The 21,380-nt window shown below is 45.8% G+C and overlaps 1 protein-coding gene across 1 annotated transcript; it reads right to left on the minus strand.

Moving 5' to 3' along the window:
• Positions 1-1,305: 1,305 nt before the first annotated feature.
• Positions 1,306-21,266, minus strand: tjp3 (tight junction protein 3). The gene is made up of 30 exons (XM_070961613.1): positions 21,198-21,266; positions 13,808-13,864; positions 13,089-13,213; positions 12,531-12,633; positions 12,135-12,429; positions 11,940-12,043; positions 11,642-11,831; positions 11,173-11,248; positions 10,949-11,046; positions 10,649-10,739; positions 9,883-10,065; positions 9,664-9,767; positions 9,041-9,125; positions 8,217-8,281; positions 7,428-7,524; positions 6,450-6,538; positions 6,269-6,344; positions 6,076-6,149; positions 5,897-5,960; positions 5,649-5,805; positions 4,517-4,625; positions 4,214-4,433; positions 3,930-4,135; positions 3,759-3,854; positions 3,579-3,652; positions 3,266-3,476; positions 2,991-3,091; positions 1,968-2,546; positions 1,701-1,774; positions 1,306-1,616 (listed from the first exon to the last, which is right to left on the minus strand). The coding sequence occupies exons 2-30, from the start codon at positions 13,853-13,855 to the stop codon at positions 1,496-1,498; spliced, it is 3,915 nt and encodes a 1,304-aa protein (XP_070817714.1). The 5' UTR covers positions 13,856-13,864; positions 21,198-21,266; the 3' UTR covers positions 1,306-1,495.
• Between the last annotated feature and the right edge of the window lie 114 nt (positions 21,267-21,380).

Consider the following 21,380-nt stretch of genomic DNA (forward strand, 5'->3'; position numbering starts at 1 on the left):
CGCGCGCAATCCGACTTACTCACAGACTTTTGGGGGAGATGAATTCCTGTTAAATCACACTGAAGAAACTGTCCTAACTTTCTTAGAAACCCAAACTAACTCGAAATAAAAATGAAACGCGTCCTGACGCGCAGACACGAGCCACTGCCTCGTTCACAGGTACAATCCGCTCATTCTGACACACGTGCGTTTACAACATGTGACCTGAACCTTTTCACGGTGCCTTCCGCCTCCGCGTGCACCTGTTGCACACATGTAATTAAAATCTTCACGCAGCCCAATAAATACCTCTGAAACTACAGGACTAATGAAAGACAGCATTCATAATTTACGTCCAAAACGTATCCGAGAAACCTAAAATCTATCAGAGATTTTCAGGTGGTTTGAATTCCTCTTTGAAATTAGTAAAATAGTTTGTTGTAAAGCTGTCTGCTGTCAAAAAAATGTGGCTCAAAACACGACGGAAAAAAAACCTTAACCTTCATGTCACCAAACATCAGCAATCAAAGAAAAGCTCCACATCAATCTAAATGGAGGCTTTTCAAAATAAATTATCTAAACACTGTTGTGTTTACATTAGAGCAATAAGTATTCAGGCTGGTTTCATTCTGGCCTTGTAATCTCTTGAGTGACTGACTGACTAAAAATGACAAAGTCAATTAAAAAGTTACTTGAAGGCAGCTTTAAAACGCTGAACGCTGCATTGACATTCATCTCCTCTGCTCACTGAACACCAGAGGGGACTCCACAGTGACGTCTGATGAAATACAGTGAAAGAATAAAAGTTTAACTTGTGAAGTGTGAACGCAGAGCGGGGTCTGACTGACTCACCGGCAGCCCCCTGGGTAATAATGGGTTATGGGCCCTTAGTCACAATCCCCTCTTCCCATGTGAGAGTGTGATAATTTGAATAGACACAAATGTATTTCAGAGCATGCACCATGTGAGCATAACATCATATGAGTGAGAGGTTTGTACAAGGAGAGGGACCTCAGATTGCTGTTTATACTGCTGGTGAGTGTTTATGCACCAAACAAATTTACAATTCATCAAATAAAACATCAAGCGTGGGGTGAAACCACCGTTTGAAATCAGGAAAACACTTTAATGTAGAAAAAGTTCAACAGGCATCCGCACATTTAATACACACTCTTGCACATTTCTATGAAAAGACACTCACTTAGTACGATTTCTAATAAAACTAGAATTGCTTTGTATGTTACATTCAGCAGCAGTAACAAAGGTCAAACTGATTTGCTTGACGCAGAGTTGTTTAAATAAAAATACGAGAAGAAATCAGGCACTTTGATCTTAACATTCATGTTAACCGTTCTTTCTTCAGATGTTACATCTTTTAGTAATCTGTTAAAAATCCGACAAAACTGTGATTCTACAGAAAAAAAAAAGTTCAAAACGATCCAAGAAAGGAGTTTCTCGGAGGAGTGAAATGTCCCCATCAGATCAGTGGATCTGCCTTTAATCCTCCACTCAAACTCTAGAGCTCGGTCGCAGGACCCCACTCCATGTCGTCCTCCTCGTCCTCGTCATCATCGGAGCTGTCGCTGCCTCGGATCTGCGTGCGTCTGAACTGGACGGCTTGGTGATGATGTGCCAGCCTGTGGGGACAGAAGGCGTGAGGTTAGCGCGTAATCTCAGTCTGGCTTTACTCCGAATCCCAAAGCGAGTAAGAGAAGACTTACACGATGAACTGAGGACCCTTCTTCTCCTCCTCCTCCTCAGCTTCCGCCTGTGGCGCCGGCTCTGGAGAGCGAACCTGCAGCAGGAGACAAGACGGGCTTCAAACAAGAACTTCTCTTGGTTTCACAAGTGATCTTTGGCGGTAACATGTTGCCGTAACATGGAAATGTTTGGCTTTTTTGACTTAAAGGATTATGAAAATGGTTAATTTTGTCATTTCACTGACTACTCACTCACTTCTGGTAAATGAACAGGTGTGTTTTAATTACCTGCTGTAATTTCTCCTCGATAGCAGACAGGCTGGCGTGTTGTGGGTTTTCAGGCTCCACTGCAGCATATGAAGGCTCGTTCACAGAGAACCGAGTCGTGGGGTCGGGGGCTATAAAGTCCGGGGGTCCGTCTGATGGAGTGGTGGGCGCTATCACATCAAGAGCGCTGAAATCTGAGTCTGTAAAACTGCGATGGACGGGCTCGTCCTCCTCAGTGGCGCTGTGAGGCGGGCTGTAACTTTCCTGGCGGGGTGCCCTGGGCTCAGGTACGTGCAGCAGCGGTGGGATTTCTCTGAGGGAGTAGGCGTCGGCCTGAGGGTCCGAGTCCAAGGTGGGGCTGCGGTGGCCGGAGGCGGGCTCGGATGATCGGGCTAAAGCTGCTCCAGCTACCCTGGAGCTTCTGGGGGGATTAGCCGCGGTCTGCCCGGGGTAAGCCTCCTCCAGGTCCTCGTTGTCGGTGTAGGCCTCTCCGTCAGTAAAGACCTCTCCATCAGTGTCCTCCAGGTCACTGGCAGCACTGAGGTAGTCCGACTGGGTTTGGTCCAGAGCATCCAAGTCCTGCTCTCCACCACTCTCCAACTACACAGGAAAAAAAAATTGGTTACTAGTTTGACTGAGATACAAACAGAACGTGATTATTTGCTAATCCTTTTTGACACATACTCAATTTAAAACAGTGCAAAGTTAATGTTAGACCTCATCACGTTCATTGATTTTTTTAAATAACTGCCTATTCTGAACTTGATGCACGTTTCAAACAAGTTGAGACAGGAGTGGAACGCTCCAAAAACACCTGTTTGGAACATTCCACAGGTGAACAGGTTGATTGGTAACAGGTGATAGTATCATGATTGGGTATGAAAGGGGCATCCTGGAAAGGCTCAGTCGTTCACGAGCGAGGTCGGAGCGTGGTTCACCTCTCTTCTGCATGGGCTCAGTTTTTGGTTACTTTTTTGGAGTGGCTGGCTGTAAACAGTCCAGTTTGTGTGTGTGGGTCAGATGGAGCTGTGTGTCATGTCGTACCGTGACTTCAGACACCCAGACGGGTTTGGACTGTTGGTGGCGGATCTTGTCCTTCAGGCTCGCATACCAAACATTGGAGCTGGGCTGCAGGTCGATGCGTGCTGCAGGGAGAGTCGGAGGAAGAACTCAGTGCAAAGTGAGAAGTACACACAGAGTAAACAGCTACCAGGACATCGGTCATGGATCAGTAGGAAAATAAAGAGAAGCTGTCTTTGTTCAGTCTCCTCTATTTTCAGCTATAATACAACTGACAGACGTTGCTCACGTGTGATTACCTGAGAAAAGGTGGCTGCACTCCTTCCTCAGCTTGAGGGCCTGTGAGTAAAGGCGTCTGGAGCTCTTGTTGGAGTTGGGGCTGTACCTCTGCCTCATGGCCTTGACGTCCTTGCGGCTGTGAGGGTCCAGGAACAGGACCATTGGGTGGTACTGGATGTAGTTCAGCCTCTCCACTGCAGTGGGAGTGATGTCCAGAAGAGGGTGCTTGTCCTGAGCAGAAAAAAAATCAGACAGGAACAAGATTAATGTTTCTGTTAAATGTGACTGAGCATAAAACTGTTTCCAGTCCAGGTGAATTGAAGCCCGGCTCACCTTCTCTGCTATTCTCCTCACAGTGTCCAGTTTAATAACGGTGGAGCTGCTGTCTCCACTGCGAGGAACCATGTCTGCATTCACACAGGAGACAGAAAAACCATGTTTAGTGTGAACGTCAGCTCAGGAGAACAACCAAAAACAGAGGAACGAACTTTCTGTCAAAGAGAGGAAACTGACCTGCCACTTCATATTCATCAGGCATCTCTCTGGCCAGCTTCTCCATGGCGATATCATTGAGAGGTCCCATAATGACGATGGGCCGTTTGAAATTAGCTGGAGACACAAACAATCATTACTGAAACTCGCCGAAACACCAGGACATCAAAAACCTTGATTTTAAAAACCAACCTTCTCTGAGCAGGACTCTCTCGTAGGCTGGGAATTTGCCCTGAATGGTGAGCTGCAGCAGGTCGTCACGGGTCCGACGCGTGCTCTTCTCGGTCTTCTTGTTCCCTCTGAGCCCCCGTAGTTTCCAGAACTCAGCTCTCGGTCCCGTCGCCTGCCGCTCGCCAGTCGCCCGCTGCGCCTGCTCTAAGCTGGCCATCGTCTCGGCCCTGCAGGAGATAACAGACGGGTGTGAAACCTACGCCTCTGAGGTTAAAGCAGAGACCTCCCCTCGGCCCCCTGCTCACCTGGCCTGGTTGGGGATGGTGCCTTTATCCATCTCGTGCAGGTCGTTCCCCATGCGGATGGCCAGCCAGTTTCCCAGCTTCCCGCGGTGCATCGTGTCCACCACCCTGAACACTTCTCCTCTGGTGAAGCTCAGACCAATGGGCCCGTCGGCCTCGTGGTCGAAGTGGGTGCGGATGTAGAAGTTGTCTGCCAGGTTGGACTTGATGATCTTCTTATAAACTGAGGAGAGGGAAGAGTTAAGACCACCGACGGACAGCAGCTTCACCCTGACTGTCATATGAGCGGTTAGGCGATAAACTCACGGTCCATCTTGTTCTGAGTGCAGATCTGAACCTGCTCTCCCGTCTTGATGTTCAGGAGGAAGTTGGCGGCCTCTTCTCGTGTGAAATGACCAAAATCAACTTTATTTACCTGCGGGAGGAGGAGATAGTTCATCTTCAGCCGGACACAAGCTAGATTAACATTCAGCGTGCAGATTTCCATCTTTAACTACACGATCGAGTTGTGGTTTGCTGAAAGTGCAGCAGATTTTGCTGAACTTTGACTGCTCTGAAGCTCAGCTGGCAGGGTGATTTGACCTGAAACTCCAGTGCATGACAAGATAAACTGCTGATTCATGGTGACTGGTTATATTTTCATGACTCATGAAAGTTCCCTGACATGCTGAAATAGGGGCTATAACTGAGATTTAAGAGTTTAAGAGTTTCTGGCTCAAGATGAAATAAATGTCAATCTCTTCATTCCTGTTAAGCTCTAACAGTCACTGACTCAGAGACTTGTTTCATCGAGATGTTTATTTCATATGCTTTTGTCATAAATTCATGATTATTTGAGTATATACAGCCATTAAAAGTGGATTAAAAATAGAACGTAAACAAGTTTTTAAGTCTAACACTTTCAAAATAATGTCTAAAATATTCCACCTTAAAATAATGTTTGCTTAAAAACATTTGTGGTCTTTATGTAAGGTTTTATTTCATTGGACCCTGTAATGAGTCACATGACCAGAGTTTAATTTAAGGTATAACTGCAGAGAAAAGACATTCAGCCCCCAAAAAAACCTCATTCTGCACATGAGCCAAGAAGACTGCAGTTCCTCAAATGGCCACTTGAGGCTCCAAAGAAAGAATCCCCATAGACCCCCACATTAAAATGCTCAACTTTACAGCAAAAATAAACATGTTTACAGTCTTTCATCTTTCATGATAACTGAACAGGGGTGAAATTTAATATAAGCCACTCATTCAAATTACATTTGGTTTTAAAATTATACATAATTATGGGCATGACCGTTTTGAGTGACAGTCAGCCTTTAGGTTTCAGCCCGCCTCAGCTCCACCCACGCTCCACCATTACTTCATTGGACCAGTGAAGCTACAGTAACAATGAATCAATGCCAGGTGACAAACCTAAAGTGGAGCACCGTTATCTCACCTGCAAGATCTGGTCTCCCTCCTTCATTCCCTGTTCATACGCTGGGCTGTTCGGCTGAACTCCTCCTACAAATATACCAACATCGTTGCCCCCGACGAGCCTCAGACCAACGCTGCCCTCCTTCGCAAACGACACCATGTGAACATCTGAGCTGTACCTGAGAGCAAGAAGCAGAATCGGCAATGAGCTCGTTTCAGGTGAACTGACGGGATGCACGTGTTGATGTCCACACGGGTGGACAGACTCACCCTGGATTCGGTGATGGGTAAGAATCTGGAGGCAGGGAGTAGATGGGCTCCTCTGCAGGCTTGGCTAGAAGAGATACAGACAAAGTGAGACAAAGCTTTTCTGACATGAGAAGCTGCAACCAGCGAAACTTCAGGGATCAAAATTGTGATTTGTTATTCGATCAATGAATCGGCCTTACTGTAGACTGGTGGGTTGCTCTTCACTGAAATCCCAGACCTGAGGGTATTGGTTCCATTAGCGGCACGAGGAGCACTGCGAGGTGGAGAAAGCACATTAACAAGAGTCATGGAGGAGGATGAAGCTGTATAACAGTAAAGCACGAGTTTGTGTGTGAGGACGATCATTCTGATGAGGTGCACGCTGAGCCGAACCTGCGGCGACTGTCCCCCCGCTCAGAGCTCCCAGACCTCCTGAGCTGTGACAGCTGGTCCGACTCTGAGTCGGAGTCTGAAAGAGGACAACAGAGACTGCGGTCAGGACTAACTTTTGGATCTAAAACATGAGAAGACGACGCAGAGGAGGAGAGGGTGTGACGCAGGAGGGCAGACTGACCGTCAGGAGGCGGCCGGACCGGTGATGCGACGCGACGAGGAGGCGCCTGGTTCAAAGTGACTGGCGTGAGTTTCACCTCAGGCAGGACTCTGAGAGGAAGACACATAAATGTAATGGACGGCATGTCTTTTCACCTTTTATGCCATCTTGTGACGCCTTAACAAAACGAGCATCAGTGCGTTACCTGTCACATCAAACCAAAATGATGAAACGTTACGTGATGCAATCCCCGCAGGAAGTCGCGTCATGTGTCATCAGTGTGTGCAGAGTGTTTCACAACGTGTTCGACAGATGAACAGACATCCTGTCAGTGTCATTTCACTCATCTGCACAGTGACACTTTAACCTAAAAGCTGCCCTCAAGCGTCTCATTTCAAGTGTGCCAGAGTGCTTTCTGCTGCAGGTACGACAGCTCTAATGGTTCTTAACAAGCTCTAACTGTCGACTGTATCCTGTGTTTACACCACCGTGATCCATATCACGTTTACCTGTGCAACAATTTAAAAAAATAGATCATTTTATTTCCAATTAAATTCACTAAAACTTAATTTTTTTGTTTAAATGTTGTTTTAATTTCGAGGATAACTCGTTGTCAGTCTCGTCTGATCGAGAGAGCTTCACTGACCCGAACGACTCCTTCAGTACAATGCCATCTGATATTTAAGACTATTTAGGCAGGAAATTTCAGCTGACTATCAACAAATATTTAACAAAGTGTAGGCACATTGTGTGAACTGCCCATATTCTGCTCAGGTTTCCATCAACAGACTGCTGCTTTACTGTCAACAGTGCTGGCTGAGGTTAAATTTCGGTACTTTAGGTAAGTTTAGAGTTAGATTTCGGGCTAGTCTCACAGCTCAAAGTTTAGACTTCTGCAGCTTTTCAGTGCGAAGCAGTGAGTTGATGAAGCGATCGCTTGCAAACATCTGACTTATCAGAGAGTCAGCCCCTGACTGAACACGTCCCGGCGTCTCTCACCTGACTCGGTTTCCTGCCCTGTTGGAGTCAGCGCTGTCTGTGGAGTTCCTGCGAGGGACAGATGCGTAACTGGCCTCTGATTCAGACTCTGACCGAGCTGCGGAGATCAATCAATAAAATATGGCATTATGACAACAATTACAAACATCAGCACCACATTTTGGACATATTAAACAGACATTATTATTAGGAAAACACCTAAAGTTGATTCACACTGTAAAATGTCGAGTTGTCGAGTAACTCCTACATTAAGCTACAGATATTCACCATCAAATAGCTGCTAATTAGCACACATAGTAGTAGCACACTCGCAGTTTATAAGTCATTATAAAGCACTTATTAATTACTTATTCTGCATGACTATATTCTACAAGTACTGGGCCTTGAACCAGGAGTTTTCTCTCAATTATCTCTTGATTACTGCATATTGATAGTCAGTAAGGAAGCTACCACAGTAGAAAAAATCTATATGTGTAGGCTTAGTATGAAATGAAAAAATATGGAATATTGCACAATAATAAACATAAATGACAGTCGTGCAAAGAGTTTGTATGTGAACACAGTGCTGCATTAAACACTCAGACAGCTGATGGAATGACGGAGCTGCTGATGTGCTGCTGCTGGTTTATGATAAACATGCGTCCTTAATATGAAGTGTCACCATACAGTCAAACAATAAACACACAGAATCTCCCGGCACGATAATGCATAATCCTCACAGACTCACTACAAACACACACACACACACACACACACACTTCAGCTGAAACATTAAGCGCACACACACACCTCTCTGTGGTGGATTACTGGTAACGCTCCACGGTGGCGGCTCCACTGCAACATCTGGCAGCACTCTGCAAGAGAAGAGAGGGAGGCGGGAGTGAGGGAGGAGGAAGACAACAAATCTGAGTCACGTTTGGAGAGGGGGGGCGCCGGTGGCTAATATGATGATTATTGATGAGGGTGAGACTGCGACGTTCAATATTCACCTTAGCGTCTCTGAGGGAAGCTCTGTCTTTGACGTTAACTGCTTTGTAACTGACTGAAATTAACCCAGCGGGATTAGTTCCCTCGTTTGATCTCGTCAGGTCGCGCCTGCTATCGATTCTCGACATGCTGGATAAAACATGCAGATTTGCGATAAACTGCGGAGCTAATCTGCAGCTGATTGGAATATAGCTGCTTCAGCGATAAGTGTCTTCTGTTCAATCAACACTTAGCCACATACAGGAGAGCGACATGTTCAGTGAAAGGCACTTTTATTTCATTGGTTAACAACACGTCACCACAGACACCAACACTTGGTACACAGTCAAAAACACAAATCAAGCAAAATCAAAGGCTACAAAACGAGACTTCAAGGCACAAAATGAGCAAATCAATAAAAATCACAAGACACAGAGGGGTAATTTAAGCTTCCAAAGGTAAATAAAAGCACGTGATTAACTACTACTACTACTACTACTACTAATAATAATAATAATAACAACAGGAGAGGCGAGCACAGTCTGCTGACCCAGTCCGTGACATCTTGTTGGGTTTCGGGGAGGGGGAGGGGGTGGGGATGCAGGTTGGAGGTTGGAGGTTGGGGTTGGGTGGATCTTCATCTATACCTGTATCTGCTGAGGGAGTCCTGACTGTGGGTGGTGCTCTGCCTCTGAGGAGGCGGCAAGCTGCCGTCCGACTCGGACTCAGAGTCTGAGAACAGGGAGGAAAAAGTGAGAAAGTCATTTGTGTTTTTCAGCGTTATTCATCGTCACATGCTTTAAACTCAGAACAGACGGCTTTAACGCCACGTTAAGCTTGACACACGTCGTGTTTCATGATGAATAAATCTTTTCAAAACTCTTCAGAGTGTTTCATGTTTCCTCTGGCTCCGGCGTTATTTGACTGCTCAGCGGCAAACATTCAAAGATTAAGCAAATGTTTTCAGAGAAATGTCTGAGTCCAGGATGTGAACCATCAGGAAGCTGGTTCGTGTGTGTGTGTGTGTGTGTGTGTGTGTGTGTGTGTGTGTGTGTGTGTTTACTGTATCACTATTACTCAATGGTTTTATTCTCCATCTTATGTTATGCTTTCTCTTTAGTTTCATCTGATTCTAATCATATTTCCCCTGTTTTTATGCTCATTCTGTGTCTTTTTTATATGAAGCACTTTGAGCTTCAATCCTTGAATGAAAGGAGCCATAAAAATAAAGTGTCTTATTATTATTATTATTATTATTATTATCACTGACCTGGAGGTGGGACTCTGACAGGAGAGTTGACCCTCCTCGGCGGCTCTGAGCGAACGGTGATGGGGGAGCCTCTCAGGCCTGGGTGGGGCAGATCAGGGAGGACTCTGAGGAGGAGGAAGATGTGAGGAGAAGATGGTTAGAAAATGTCTGGTGGGGAAAAAAGAAAAGATTCTCTCTCATCTCTCGTGGTGTCGGAGTTGAATCGAGCTTCGTCCTTACTTGTAGCGGCTGTCTGGGCGGGGGCTCTCTCTGCGCGGTGGAGGGGAAGCGCTGCGGTCGGAGTCCGAGTCTGACACCGGCTTACGAGGCCGAGAGGCGGAGGAGGTGGTGCGCGGCGCGGTCCAGTTGTGGGCCACCGGGGAGGACCGAGGGTTCGGGAGGGTGGACACACCAGAGAGAGTTCTGGAGAAATCAAATATTCATTTCTTAACACCTTATTTGACTTTTGTTGTGTTTACATGCGCTTGAGAAACATGGATATTCTTTTAAAATGAGTGCACGAGCCTGACAAAGACTTCAAACGGGGAAAGTATGAACTGTCAGCAACACAGAGGAGTGAATGAAATGACAATTACTCCAACCAGTCAGACTAAAACTGAAACTGCAACGTCTGCATGTCCACAGCTGCACTGAGCGAAATGACATGCTTTCCTTACAGCAGACCTCTGCCTTACATGCATGCAAACAGATTTAGATCTGTGGTGAAAAGTCACTGAAGTCGTGCTGTGGTTTTAAGCACTCATCAGTCATGGGATTGACACAAAGTGGCAGTAAAACGATGCTGCAATTTGATGAAATAACTATGGTTACACAGTCAGACAGAAGAGATAAATATTATTTTTATTCTATGTTTGGGACCTTACTGCATATTAAATCTGATGCCATTTTTCATCTATTTTGAGCTTCATGATCAGTCATTAATCTACACATCTAAAATCTAAATATACAGGAAGCAAACAATGAGATTAAATGAGACTGAACTCACTTGTATTTGTTGGAGTGATCCCTCGTGTCCGGACTGTTCCTCCTGACGGCAGGAGGGGAGGCACTGCGGTCCGACTCCGAATCAGATGGAGCTAAAAGGATCGACAATCAACAGAAAAGAACATCATTTTTCAATCTTTTTACCATCCCGCTGTGTGTCAGCTGCATCTTTTATAACACAGCACTGCGTCACAGCTCGACTTCATATCACTCGAAACATTGACGCTGCTTCTTGTGAGAGGCTGCTTGTGTTTCTAAAGACGCCTCCGTCACTGCTTGAGTGATTCTCGGCAGGACAGACCTCTGCGAGAGGCGTAGGTTCTTGGGGGAGGCCGAGTCAAGGTGGAGCGCACTGGTGACGAATCCCGAGACTTGGCTGGAGGAGGTTCAGCTCTCGTTCTAGGTTTAAAAAAACAAAACAGGAATTCTTCAGTGCCTCTTAAAGCCGGAGAGAGGAGTCATTTAAGTCAAACTCATCTACTCAATGTGAGTTAGCTTTGGTGGTGGGGTTGGCGTTGTGCGTACCTGCGTGTCCGTTTCTCTCTGGTGGGATGACGGGACGTTCTGTGAACGGGCATGTCGTCGTCAATGTCTGAAATGTCTGACAGAAAACAATTGAATTCAGCGAGGCGAAGGCTCACTCACAGCAAATCCTTCATGAATTAATTCTACATATCTTTAATGTTTTTTCCTAGGATGGCGAAGGCATGACACTCCCTGCTCTGCCTCTGATTGGCTTACCCTGACATTCTCACCCTAACCAGTCATCAGCCCTGATGCCTACATCTAACCAACAGAGGACCAGCCAATCAGAGGCAGAGTAGATCTGTCCTTCGCCATCCTAGGGAAAAAAATGTAAAAAAGTGCTTCTATATTTGATCAGCACTGCCTACCCCCCCCACTACCTGACAGTTTGATTGGAGTTTCATGCGCAGTGAGCACCCCCACCTTCCCTCCCTCTCCATCTCTATCTTATCTTATCTCCATCCCTCACCCTCCAGCTCAGAGCTGCTGTCTCGGCGCCGGTCGTCCTCGCTGTTGGGGGCGCTGTCCTCCACCTCTGGGATGCTGACCAGGAACTTGCGGTCGTCCCTGAGGACCGTCATCGTCAGCTTGCCCCTGCTCTTCTCCACCAGGTGCTTGGTCTCCAGCAGGGATAGATTCTCCGTCGTCATGCCATTGATCTGATCCAGAGGCAAATCGTGTAAGAAAAAACAGACTTTCTGTGCCCTGTTTGTTGTTGTGCATTGACACTATGGTTTGAAATGAATCGTCCAAATCCTAATTTTCACCTTGAGAATGAGGTCTCCCTCCTGCAGGGTTCCTTCCTTTGCAGCCAGGCCTGTTTCTGTCATGTGCTTGATGAAGATCTGACTGCCCAACTTCAATCCATACTCTACAGAAAGAGGACGACAACAAGGATCCAGTCAGGCTACTTCAGAGTAAACACGCTCATGTCTCTTTCCCATGAGTCCTTACAGCCTTACCGTCCGTCACTTTCTTCTTAAGTAGTGTAGTTCTGATGGGTTTGTCCGGGACGTCCTGATGCGGCAACCTCTTGTACCCCGACGACATCAACGGTAGAGTGTTTCCGTGCCCGTTGCGGTCGGGCGTGTTGCTGCGGGCGCGGTAACGGTAGCGACTGTTGTCTCGGTTGTCGCTGCCGTCAGAGTAGCGCCTTGTTCGTCTTGGGGGGTCCGCATCCAGCAGGTTGGAATGGGAGGCGGCCCGAGACGGCCTGGTGGTCGCTGGGATCTGGATCTTGCGAGGGCGTTTCACTGTCTGGAGGGAGGAAAGACGGAGACGGCCTGAGATTTAGAGACGCGACCGAGCGGTAATACACGACAGCTTAAAGGTCATTCCGGCGCTGCGTCCGTACTCACTATGTTTGCAGTCTTGCCACACGTCTTGAGGATCTGAATGGTGTAGTTAGAGTGGACGTTCTCCATCGACACTCCATTGACCATGACAATTTGGTCTTTGGTACTGGGGAGCACAAGCAAACACATACGTGAGTCTGGTTGTGTTGGGATTTTAGCTTCCAATGAGAAAACCACGACGCTCTTGTTTTGTCTTGTGTTATAAATCCAGCACACCCCTTATCTTTACAGCGCGTCGTCTCCCCTTCCTAAAGCCCAAACTCGCTCTCAGCCCGGCTGTGTCATGCTTAGCTCAGCGCACTGAGGTCAAGCTCGAGGTTGTTTATGAAAACCTGGTCAAACCAGCTGCTGCTTGGATTTTAATGCATGTCTACCCGTGCTGTTATGGTACAGGTGCTTGCAGCGGTCAAAAAGGATCAGAGAGTTACATGTGAGCAATCCTTTCTCAGTGAGGAATGGGGTTAAATAATCTTCATTATGAATCTTTGCCCTAACCGAGCAGCTCGTTTTTTAGTCTTTAAAGTTCCTACAGTCTCGTCAGAGCGATGGTGGTCAACTTACAACAGTCGTCCCATGGCTGGTCCATTTGGCAGCACGTCTGACACCACCACAGTGGTGTCCCCGGTGTCCGGGTGAGGCTTGTCCTTGCCTCCTGATAAGGCAAAGCCGAACCCCAGTTTTGAGTCCTGGCATTATGAGAGAATGAGACAAAAAAAAACAAAACAGCTTTTAGACAGACAGCAAGGACATGAACAGAGTGAGATGAATGAAGGGAAAGAATGCAGAAAAGTAAGCGGGTAGAGAGTGAGCATGTGTGCGAGATGCCGTGTGGAGATAAAGCGAGCGAGAGCACATTCCAGCGGTGTTCAGAGCGGGGCGGGACAGTGACGAGCCAGCTGGTGTCGTGAGGTGCAGCAGGGTGTGTCAGTGAATTCCTGCTGAAACCGAGAGGTCTGAAGCGCGGTCGAGTTCACCCCCCCACCCCCCCACCCCCACCCCAAAAAAACCTTTTACAATAACTGCGGAAACAATACTGAAACTACCTCTGTGCGTACGACAAGGCTTGGCTTTCACTTCTGTGTGTGCAGCCGCTGAGCTCAGACCAAACTGCACCGATTGTTGTGAATTTCTTGTAAGATTTTTGAGATGTGAAGGAGGAAAACATCATACACCCCCCCCCACCCCCCACCCCACCCCCCCACACACACACACACCTTCAGGTGTGAAATGCATAGGACTTCAAGCATCGTAGTTGGATTATTAAACAAATAACCACCGACCTTGTTCAGTGTTATTGTATGTTGCTCCCATATCGTTAGCTCCTCCATGCCTGGTTTCTGCAAAGAAACAGAGAAACACAGCGATGATGAGAACGCATTCAGCAAAGACATGTTTAACTTTGACAGCGTGAAATCAGAAATAATGAAGGCTAATACATAAACCAGGTCATTACAGGGACGACAGTTGAGCCTGAGCGCAGCAGAAAGAGTGTGTGCACGACTCAACCTGATCTCAGCATGCTCTCACCTGTCTCAATCCTGCCTGACCGGTATGGAGGAGGGGCTACCTGTGTGTGTGTGTGTGTGTGTGTGTGTGTGTGTGTGTGTGTGCACGCACGCTCTGAAGTGCATGTGGTGTTGACAACATATAACACCCAGGGTTTGTTCAACACACAGAAACACTGTATGGAGACAAGTAGGGCTGCAACTGACAGCCATTGACATTGCCGATAGGTCTGACACTTATTTCTTTGATTAACTGATTAATCGATTGGCTCCTGAAGTGTCAGAAAACAGTGAAAAACGGCCATTATGATTCACCACAGCTCAAGGTTACATCTGTCAAACGTCCTGTCTGACCATCCGTCCAGCACCAACACACAGTCAGCTCACTGCAAGCTGAAACCAGCAGATTTAGATTCATTTTCTGTCGATTGATCGATTAATCGACTAATGGCGGCAGCTCTGGAGGCAAATATATATACTCTGACGCACAGACGCACTGTGCCTCTTCTTTACAGCACATTTCTGTGTTTGACTCCGTAAACAGTCCTCGTTGCTGGGGCCTGGAGGCTGCTGACGTCACTGGGTTGTTTTCATGAAGACGCTTCGGTCAGCTCGACGATTTGATGCTGGAAAACTGGACTTGCTGTTAAACCTCAGGCTTTCGTGGGCTGTTCATACCTTGATGTCTCATGAGAGCCGTTAACGGCATCTGAGAGTCATCAGTCAAATTAAGGCGGATGAAACCACCTGAGAAATGGCGTCACCACACTGTAAGCGCTCCCACTGTTACATAAACCGTCCTCTTTACTCCTTCATCTGCGCTCAGCAAACTTATGTCATTAAACTGGTCTTTTTTGATGACTAACACACCAGCTGCTGCACTAATATGACAAAAATGCCCCTCGTGTTTATCGTTTTCCACATGTTCGGGCTGGCCGTGGGCTGTGTTTCACAGAGCGAGGAGGACGCCTGCTGAGTTACGAACGGGTAAAGCCAGCTTCTCAAAGATGTGCTGTTGTCGTCAAGTGCTCAAAACAGCTCGGAGTTTGTTCAAACGCCGGGGCAGAACATGCGAGGCCGCATGTGTTGACGCAAGCCGTACAACATGCATGACATTCACAACTTTCAGGAACTCACTGGGCTCAAACAGCCGAGTATCAGACGTCCTGTCGCATCCAAACACAGAGTTTTTCAGCCTTGATTTAATGAAAAACGCTTATCATTAAGGGGCAGAAATCTCACATATGATCAGCTCAAAAATCTTAAACTCGCTGGTGGAGGGAACCACAAGCACAGGTGTACAGAGCTGTGAACAGTAGGCCATTTATTTGACCAAGTTAATCATAAACCTGAGGGAGGAAAAAAAGGCGACTGACCTGATCGCTCAAATAAAAGCTGGCTGTGGATTCTCAGACTACATGTTTAATTTTAATGAAACCGACATGAAAAACCTGAAGGTGTAACTGTCTGATTTGTAGCTTCGGCGCAGGTAAAACTACCGAGAGTGCACAAATCACAAGCGGATAATAAACCAGAGGAAGCAGAAGCAAAGACGAGAGATTAAATGACGAGCAAAGAGCAAACATGACTGTAAAACTACTTCAGAAGGCGAGAACTTCGTCAAAGCACTGTTGCAACACAGCAGACCTACATTCAGGAGGATGGGCTGGAGAGCATCAGCACAGCGGTGATAGTCAGTTAAACTTTAACTGCCAGAACAGACAACCAAAAAGTCACCGTTTCAGAAAGAAAATAGAAAAATATTCACACTATCAGTTCCCAGTCGAGGATATCTGCTCGAAATAGGTTGAGATTTCTAAGAAGAAATCAGGCTTTTGAACAAAGCGGCGTCGCTTTTATGTCAGTCATAAAAGCTGAATCATCGAATGATATCACTGCGCTGCAAACGCTCCTGTAAAAGTCTGATGATTATTGAAATAAACTTAGCAAAAAGAGTTAGAAAACATACTCTGACAGGGATTTAAGGCCACATCGTGCAGTCCCTCCTGAGGACCCTGACAGCTCTAATCAACCTTTATCTGGAGGTTTGGACACATCAATAATAAGTTATGTCTCTTGTTAATTCTTAGTTATTAAAATTATATTTAAATATACAGAAATATCACCTTTAGTTCTAAGATATGCAAAAGCCCAAAATGCTAAATGCACATATTAGGAAGAAACAAAATAAACACTGAGCAATTACAGCAACACAACCAGATGATCACAGCATCCCATCAGCGCTGTGAGCGGAACAGCAGAGCTCACTTTCATGGACATGTCTTCATGTCATACTATTTCTAACATACATTTCATCCATTTTTTGGAGGGGGGGCAGCCATGATAGCTTCTACATTTATCACTGCAAAGCCATATTTTGCTATTTTTGGCTGTTCAGTGCTCCAGTGGGCAAAGTCTTGCTGATTCATGCTATCGAATGGCTTCTCTTTGCGCTGTAGCACTGCTTTGTTAATTTTTAACAGCCATGTTTTAGGTACATTCAGACCATTAATGCTTTGTGTTCCTCTCTCTCCACTTACCACTTGGTCTTTAAACCTTACTTCCATTTCCCACAGGGACCTATAAGATGATCAAAACACCTGCGGCGCCCAGCGAACAGCCGGCTCTTTATATTCCGAATGACTACACCAAAAAGCAAAACAATCACAGATCCCACAGTCATCCAACTCCAGCTCCTTCCCCCTCGGATCAGCTCTGGACGGACGGTGGAAACTCGATCCCCCTGCTGAAATTACTCGTAATGTGACTGGCTATCGTGTTTCTCTCTCAGAGGCAGAGAAGAAAAAGGCACCTCCAGGAGAGACCTCACCTGGAGCACTCCTCCCCCACCCAGCCTTTGCCCACTCTCTAGTGCCCTTCAATAAACCTGGATTTAAGGTGGAGCTGCACTGACTTAGACAAAGCCCCATAAAGAGAATGTGATGGATGCTGGAGTCACAGAGAAGCATGCAGTTCATCTGAAACATGACTTCGGAAGTTAAAGTATACATAAATAAATAGGAGTTACTGATCTTTGGAAGTGCAAAGTTCAAAGATGGCCGCTTTCAAGTGGGAAAAACTATTCCTCTGCACATAAAATGAAGCATTCTGCACCTGCTTATTCCAACTAGTCGGCATCCCAACTGACATTGTACTGCAAGGCAGAATTCAACACATCTCATGCAAAACTTTATGCACATTTCCTCTTAATTCAACATGCCGCAAGTGTAGCAAATAATATCCATTTTCACAATCAATTCACCTGCCTTCATTCTTTTTTTTTTTCAATTAAGAAGATTAATCTGGTAACATTTAGTCAGTAACTACAAGTTTTAAGACTTCTGTTTTTTGTTGTGTGCATGATGTAGCCACACAGATAGATAGCCTGTATGTTGACAGATACGTGAAAAGAAATCACAGCACATTCATTTCTCTGTATATTTGACCTTTTTTGACTCATTGATATAGACAAATGGTGAAAATGAAAAAATGCATTAACATTTTTGAAGCTGTAATCAGCAAATATTTGCCAGTTTTACTATGTAATTCATGACTTTCTGTGTTTCAGCTAACTGACTAATCATCAACTTGCTCTCTGGAGTACAGAAACTAAAATTACTTCTGTGGGTTTGACTAAAGCGCCACCAGAAAACACATATTTGTCCTGAAAAACCTACTAATGATCAGTAGAGAGGGGGTGACAGTAGCTTAAAATGCTTTGATGTTATTATCTTCGTAGCCGTTACTGTAAGTAAGAGTAACTGCAAAAGTCTAGTGCAAATCAACCAAGATGCAAAAAACACAACACAGACAGCGCTGGCTAGCATTAAGAGGGTGCTGCCACAGAACTATCCATCCACTTACAGGCACCACCAGCAGCGGTGGCGGAGGCTCCGGGGGCATGGAGCCAAAGTGCTTCAGCAGTTTCATTCGCTGCGTCAGATTCATGATGGTAATCTGTTGACAGACTGACTCCAGCCGCTTCAGTCTGACTGAAAAAGCTCCAGACGGGTCAGTGCAGGGGGTTAAATGATCATCTGTACGTCTCGAAGTCCCCAACAGACAAAAAATCCACAGAAAGAGAGCACAGCCACGGGAGGCTTCAGCTGAAGAGGTAGAAAACGATAACACATTCCTCTGCTTCCCACAGATAAGTCATGTGTCCATCCAGAGGAGCAATCTCTATTAAACCCTCTCTGACGGGTTCATAAAGTCAAATAGGTCCACTTGCTCCCACTGTCAGTGCTATGTGTGTGTCTGCATTAACTCGCAGTCTTTCCCACAAGGCAGCGGGTCCCAGGCTGCTGGCTGAGTTTCAGTCTGCTGGGTGCTATGGTTACCTCGGGGGAATGAGTGCACTGGGCTGTTAATAATTGACGGGGTGTTTGCTACACGACAGGTCTGCTTGCTCTGAGTAAAGTTTCCTGGGTTCCTGCACAGGCTCGGAGCTGTTTCAGGATCAGGAAACGGCTCCGTGGCAACGCAGAGCTTTGACGGCGTCGCTCCTTCGTGGCTAACATCTCTGCACACTCAAAGCTTGGGCGTGCTGCAGCGCTTATCTCTGATTATAAGCAGCCACCTGAGTCAAGACTACAGTCAGAGGCACTTGTACCTGACTGGGAATGGGAGGAACTTACTGTAACTGAAGGTGGAGAAAGTGATAACAACATCAAACAACAAGCACAATCTACAACAACTAGAACCTTAACTAAGAGTTTTCCCTGTATAACCTCCTAATTACTGCTTATTGACAGCAAGTGAAGACGATGTTGCACATGAATTACGATCTTAACAACATGACTTCCACCCTTAAAGCCCTAATCCCCAAAACAAGGCGTTATACAGTAGAGACTAATGAATAGAGACATGACTAATAGAGAGCCAATGTGTTACAAATACGCATGTTGATAAGCAACAAGTTAATGTGTGCACCGTAATAGAAAGTGTTACTCAGACTTCCTCGGGTATCTATTGAATCCTGAACCAGATAACTTCCCTCACAGATCGATGCCTAGATTACACAAATATGGCAGTTTGAGAGTAAGTGGTAGCTACACAACAGATGCAAGATCCTTGGCCTGAGTTCAGCCAGGTGGAACAGCTGGCCTCTGGTCAGCCAGGGACTAGTGCTGAATTATTAATAGGTCTGACGAAAACAGAGAACGACAGGCAACCCCTACTGTTACTAAAGCAAACACCTCGCTGAGGCGTGCCTCCTCTGCTGGGTAAATAATCACTCATTCATGTGTCAGGGCTTACGTGTGTTCAGCAGTACCACCTCAGAGGCTGTTTCTGTCATTTTAAGGCCTCTCCGGTTAGCATGTCAACATGCTAACTACAGATGCACCTGGTTCCAGCACAGGTTAGCTAAGAGCTCAACCAAAAGCTTCAGTGTGAATGCAGAGGCCTACTTTTAGTGTGACACATAGCTGGAATTCTTCAGCAGTACATCATGCAAACAAGCTGCTCTACTAAAAATCAATGAGCCACACAAACATAAAGCCTTGAATGGACTTCAACATACAGTGGTTGGTGGTTAATGAGGAATGGCAAAGCTTCCCTGTGTAAGTCTGGAGATCTGGAAGACAAACACTTCAGAGGTTTACAGAGCCCACAGAGAGGCTGTAATTACACAGGCCACGGCTTTGCAGCTTCCACTCACAGCGGAGTCACTCCCAGCATGTAGTGTCAACAGGGTTTAAGCACTGCAAACACACACTTTATAGCTACCTGGACTCCCAAAAACACGTCTTGGCAAGGATTATATGTAGAACGTCACACACGCAAAGGAGAACTGATGCATGGACGCACTGAAAATCAATGCAAAAAACGTCTTAATCAGAATGTTTGAAGAGACCTTTATGAATCAAAGAAGGAGAAAACAACACAAATGCAAACAGTGTTTTGTTCTCGCTGTTGTTTAACATTAAACCAACTGGACTGTGAAATCTAATACAATAACAAATGCACTGTGTGTAATGTGAAGCTAGCTGGAAGGTCATGATTTTCGTATAACAATGGAAATAAATTTGACTTTTTATGCTGTATATTGATAAGGCTTTGAGGATATGAAGATATATACTGTGACATGATTTAAATTTATTAAAAGTCAGAGATTTTACCAAAGTGTTTACACCAAAGGCTCTATCCCTTTAGCCATTGCATGGACCAGTGAGAAGCACTGTTTTATAGGCTAGCAAAGTAAGATTTTATGCATAGCATCGGCATGATGACGAACCCACATGACCCACACAGAAACACAGACACACATCTGTCTTCAAAGAGATGCAGATGAGGGTTCCCTCAGCACTGATCATGAAAGGTTCATTAAATTCAGGATTTAATTTAAAACACCCATAAAGATTTAGCTGGAGGCAAAAGCTGGGACTCAAATCTCGAAACAGCTCTTAGATCGTAAAGAAAGTTCCCGATCAACAAGCCTTAATTACACTGAATACACTGTCTCATCCTTAATCAAACAGTGCATCAGTGATCACACTGATTGAAGTCAAGGGAGAGGAAGACGCAGCTGTTTGGGAATGCAGACTCGAAACTATTGTGAAACTCTCTGACAGGCAGGTAGAAACTTGCATGTGTGGCAGAACCAGTAAGGTGAGGATGAAGAAAGTGGGGTTTGCAGCTGACAGCCACCAACTCACACACACACACACACACACACACACACACACACACACACACACACACACACACACACACACACACACACACAACAGAATAAACACCAGTGCTTTAGCTAGCTGTGTGACTCCATCAAATACCCTGAACATCATGGAAACCACACTGTGACTGAAAACACTTCACGCCATTGAAACAACATCACAGCTGATATTTAGAGCTATAATTGTCCACAGCCAACTCATGATGAAGAAGTAATTAATTAAGCTATCAGGCGTTTAGCTTTGTAAAAATCTACTTTTTAGATATGAGCCTGTCAGTGCTCAAAGCTAGCTCCGTGGCTAACGGTTAGCTCTTTTAAAGTGAGGTTTTGGCGGTTTAATTCCCCCCGATACAAAACATTTTCTTCAAAATTACTTCGGTACAAGATTTCACTTGTTAAAGTGTTTCTCTCCATTTTCTCCCTGACGGTGTGGACTGACAGCCATGCTTCTACCTGAGTACCAGGAAACACCTGAAGCTAACCTACCTGTAAACTGCCTCTCTGTGGGCGGAACTGCGTTTGTCCGTCACGCTCAGTCGATTCGTCCAACACTTGATATCCTCTTAAAAGTCTCGCTTGCTGGCGTTGAATGTCCCACTCCTTTGACAAGTGTCTCCCAAATCTTCTTGAAGACAGGTGCGGAGGCGTGGCGTCCACAGCTCCACGTAC

The sequence above is a fragment of the Chaetodon trifascialis genome, chromosome 4, assembly GCF_039877785.1.
Source record: "Chaetodon trifascialis isolate fChaTrf1 chromosome 4, fChaTrf1.hap1, whole genome shotgun sequence".
Taxonomy (NCBI): Eukaryota; Metazoa; Chordata; class Actinopteri; order Chaetodontiformes; family Chaetodontidae; genus Chaetodon; species Chaetodon trifascialis.

Excerpts from the sequence above, each read along its gene's own strand:
- tjp3 (XM_070961613.1), bottom strand. The coding sequence starts at position 13,855 with ATGGAGGAGCTAACGATATGGGAGCAACATACAATAACACTGAACAAG. Across the intron at positions 11,249-11,641 it reads CAGCAGCTCTGAGCTGGAGG|ACATTTCAGACATTGACGAC; the intron begins GTGAGGGATGGA and ends GTTTTCTGTCAG. Across the intron at positions 6,345-6,449 it reads GGTCCGGCCGCCTCCTGACG|ACTCCGACTCAGAGTCGGAC; the intron begins GTCAGTCTGCCC and ends GTCCTCTTTCAG.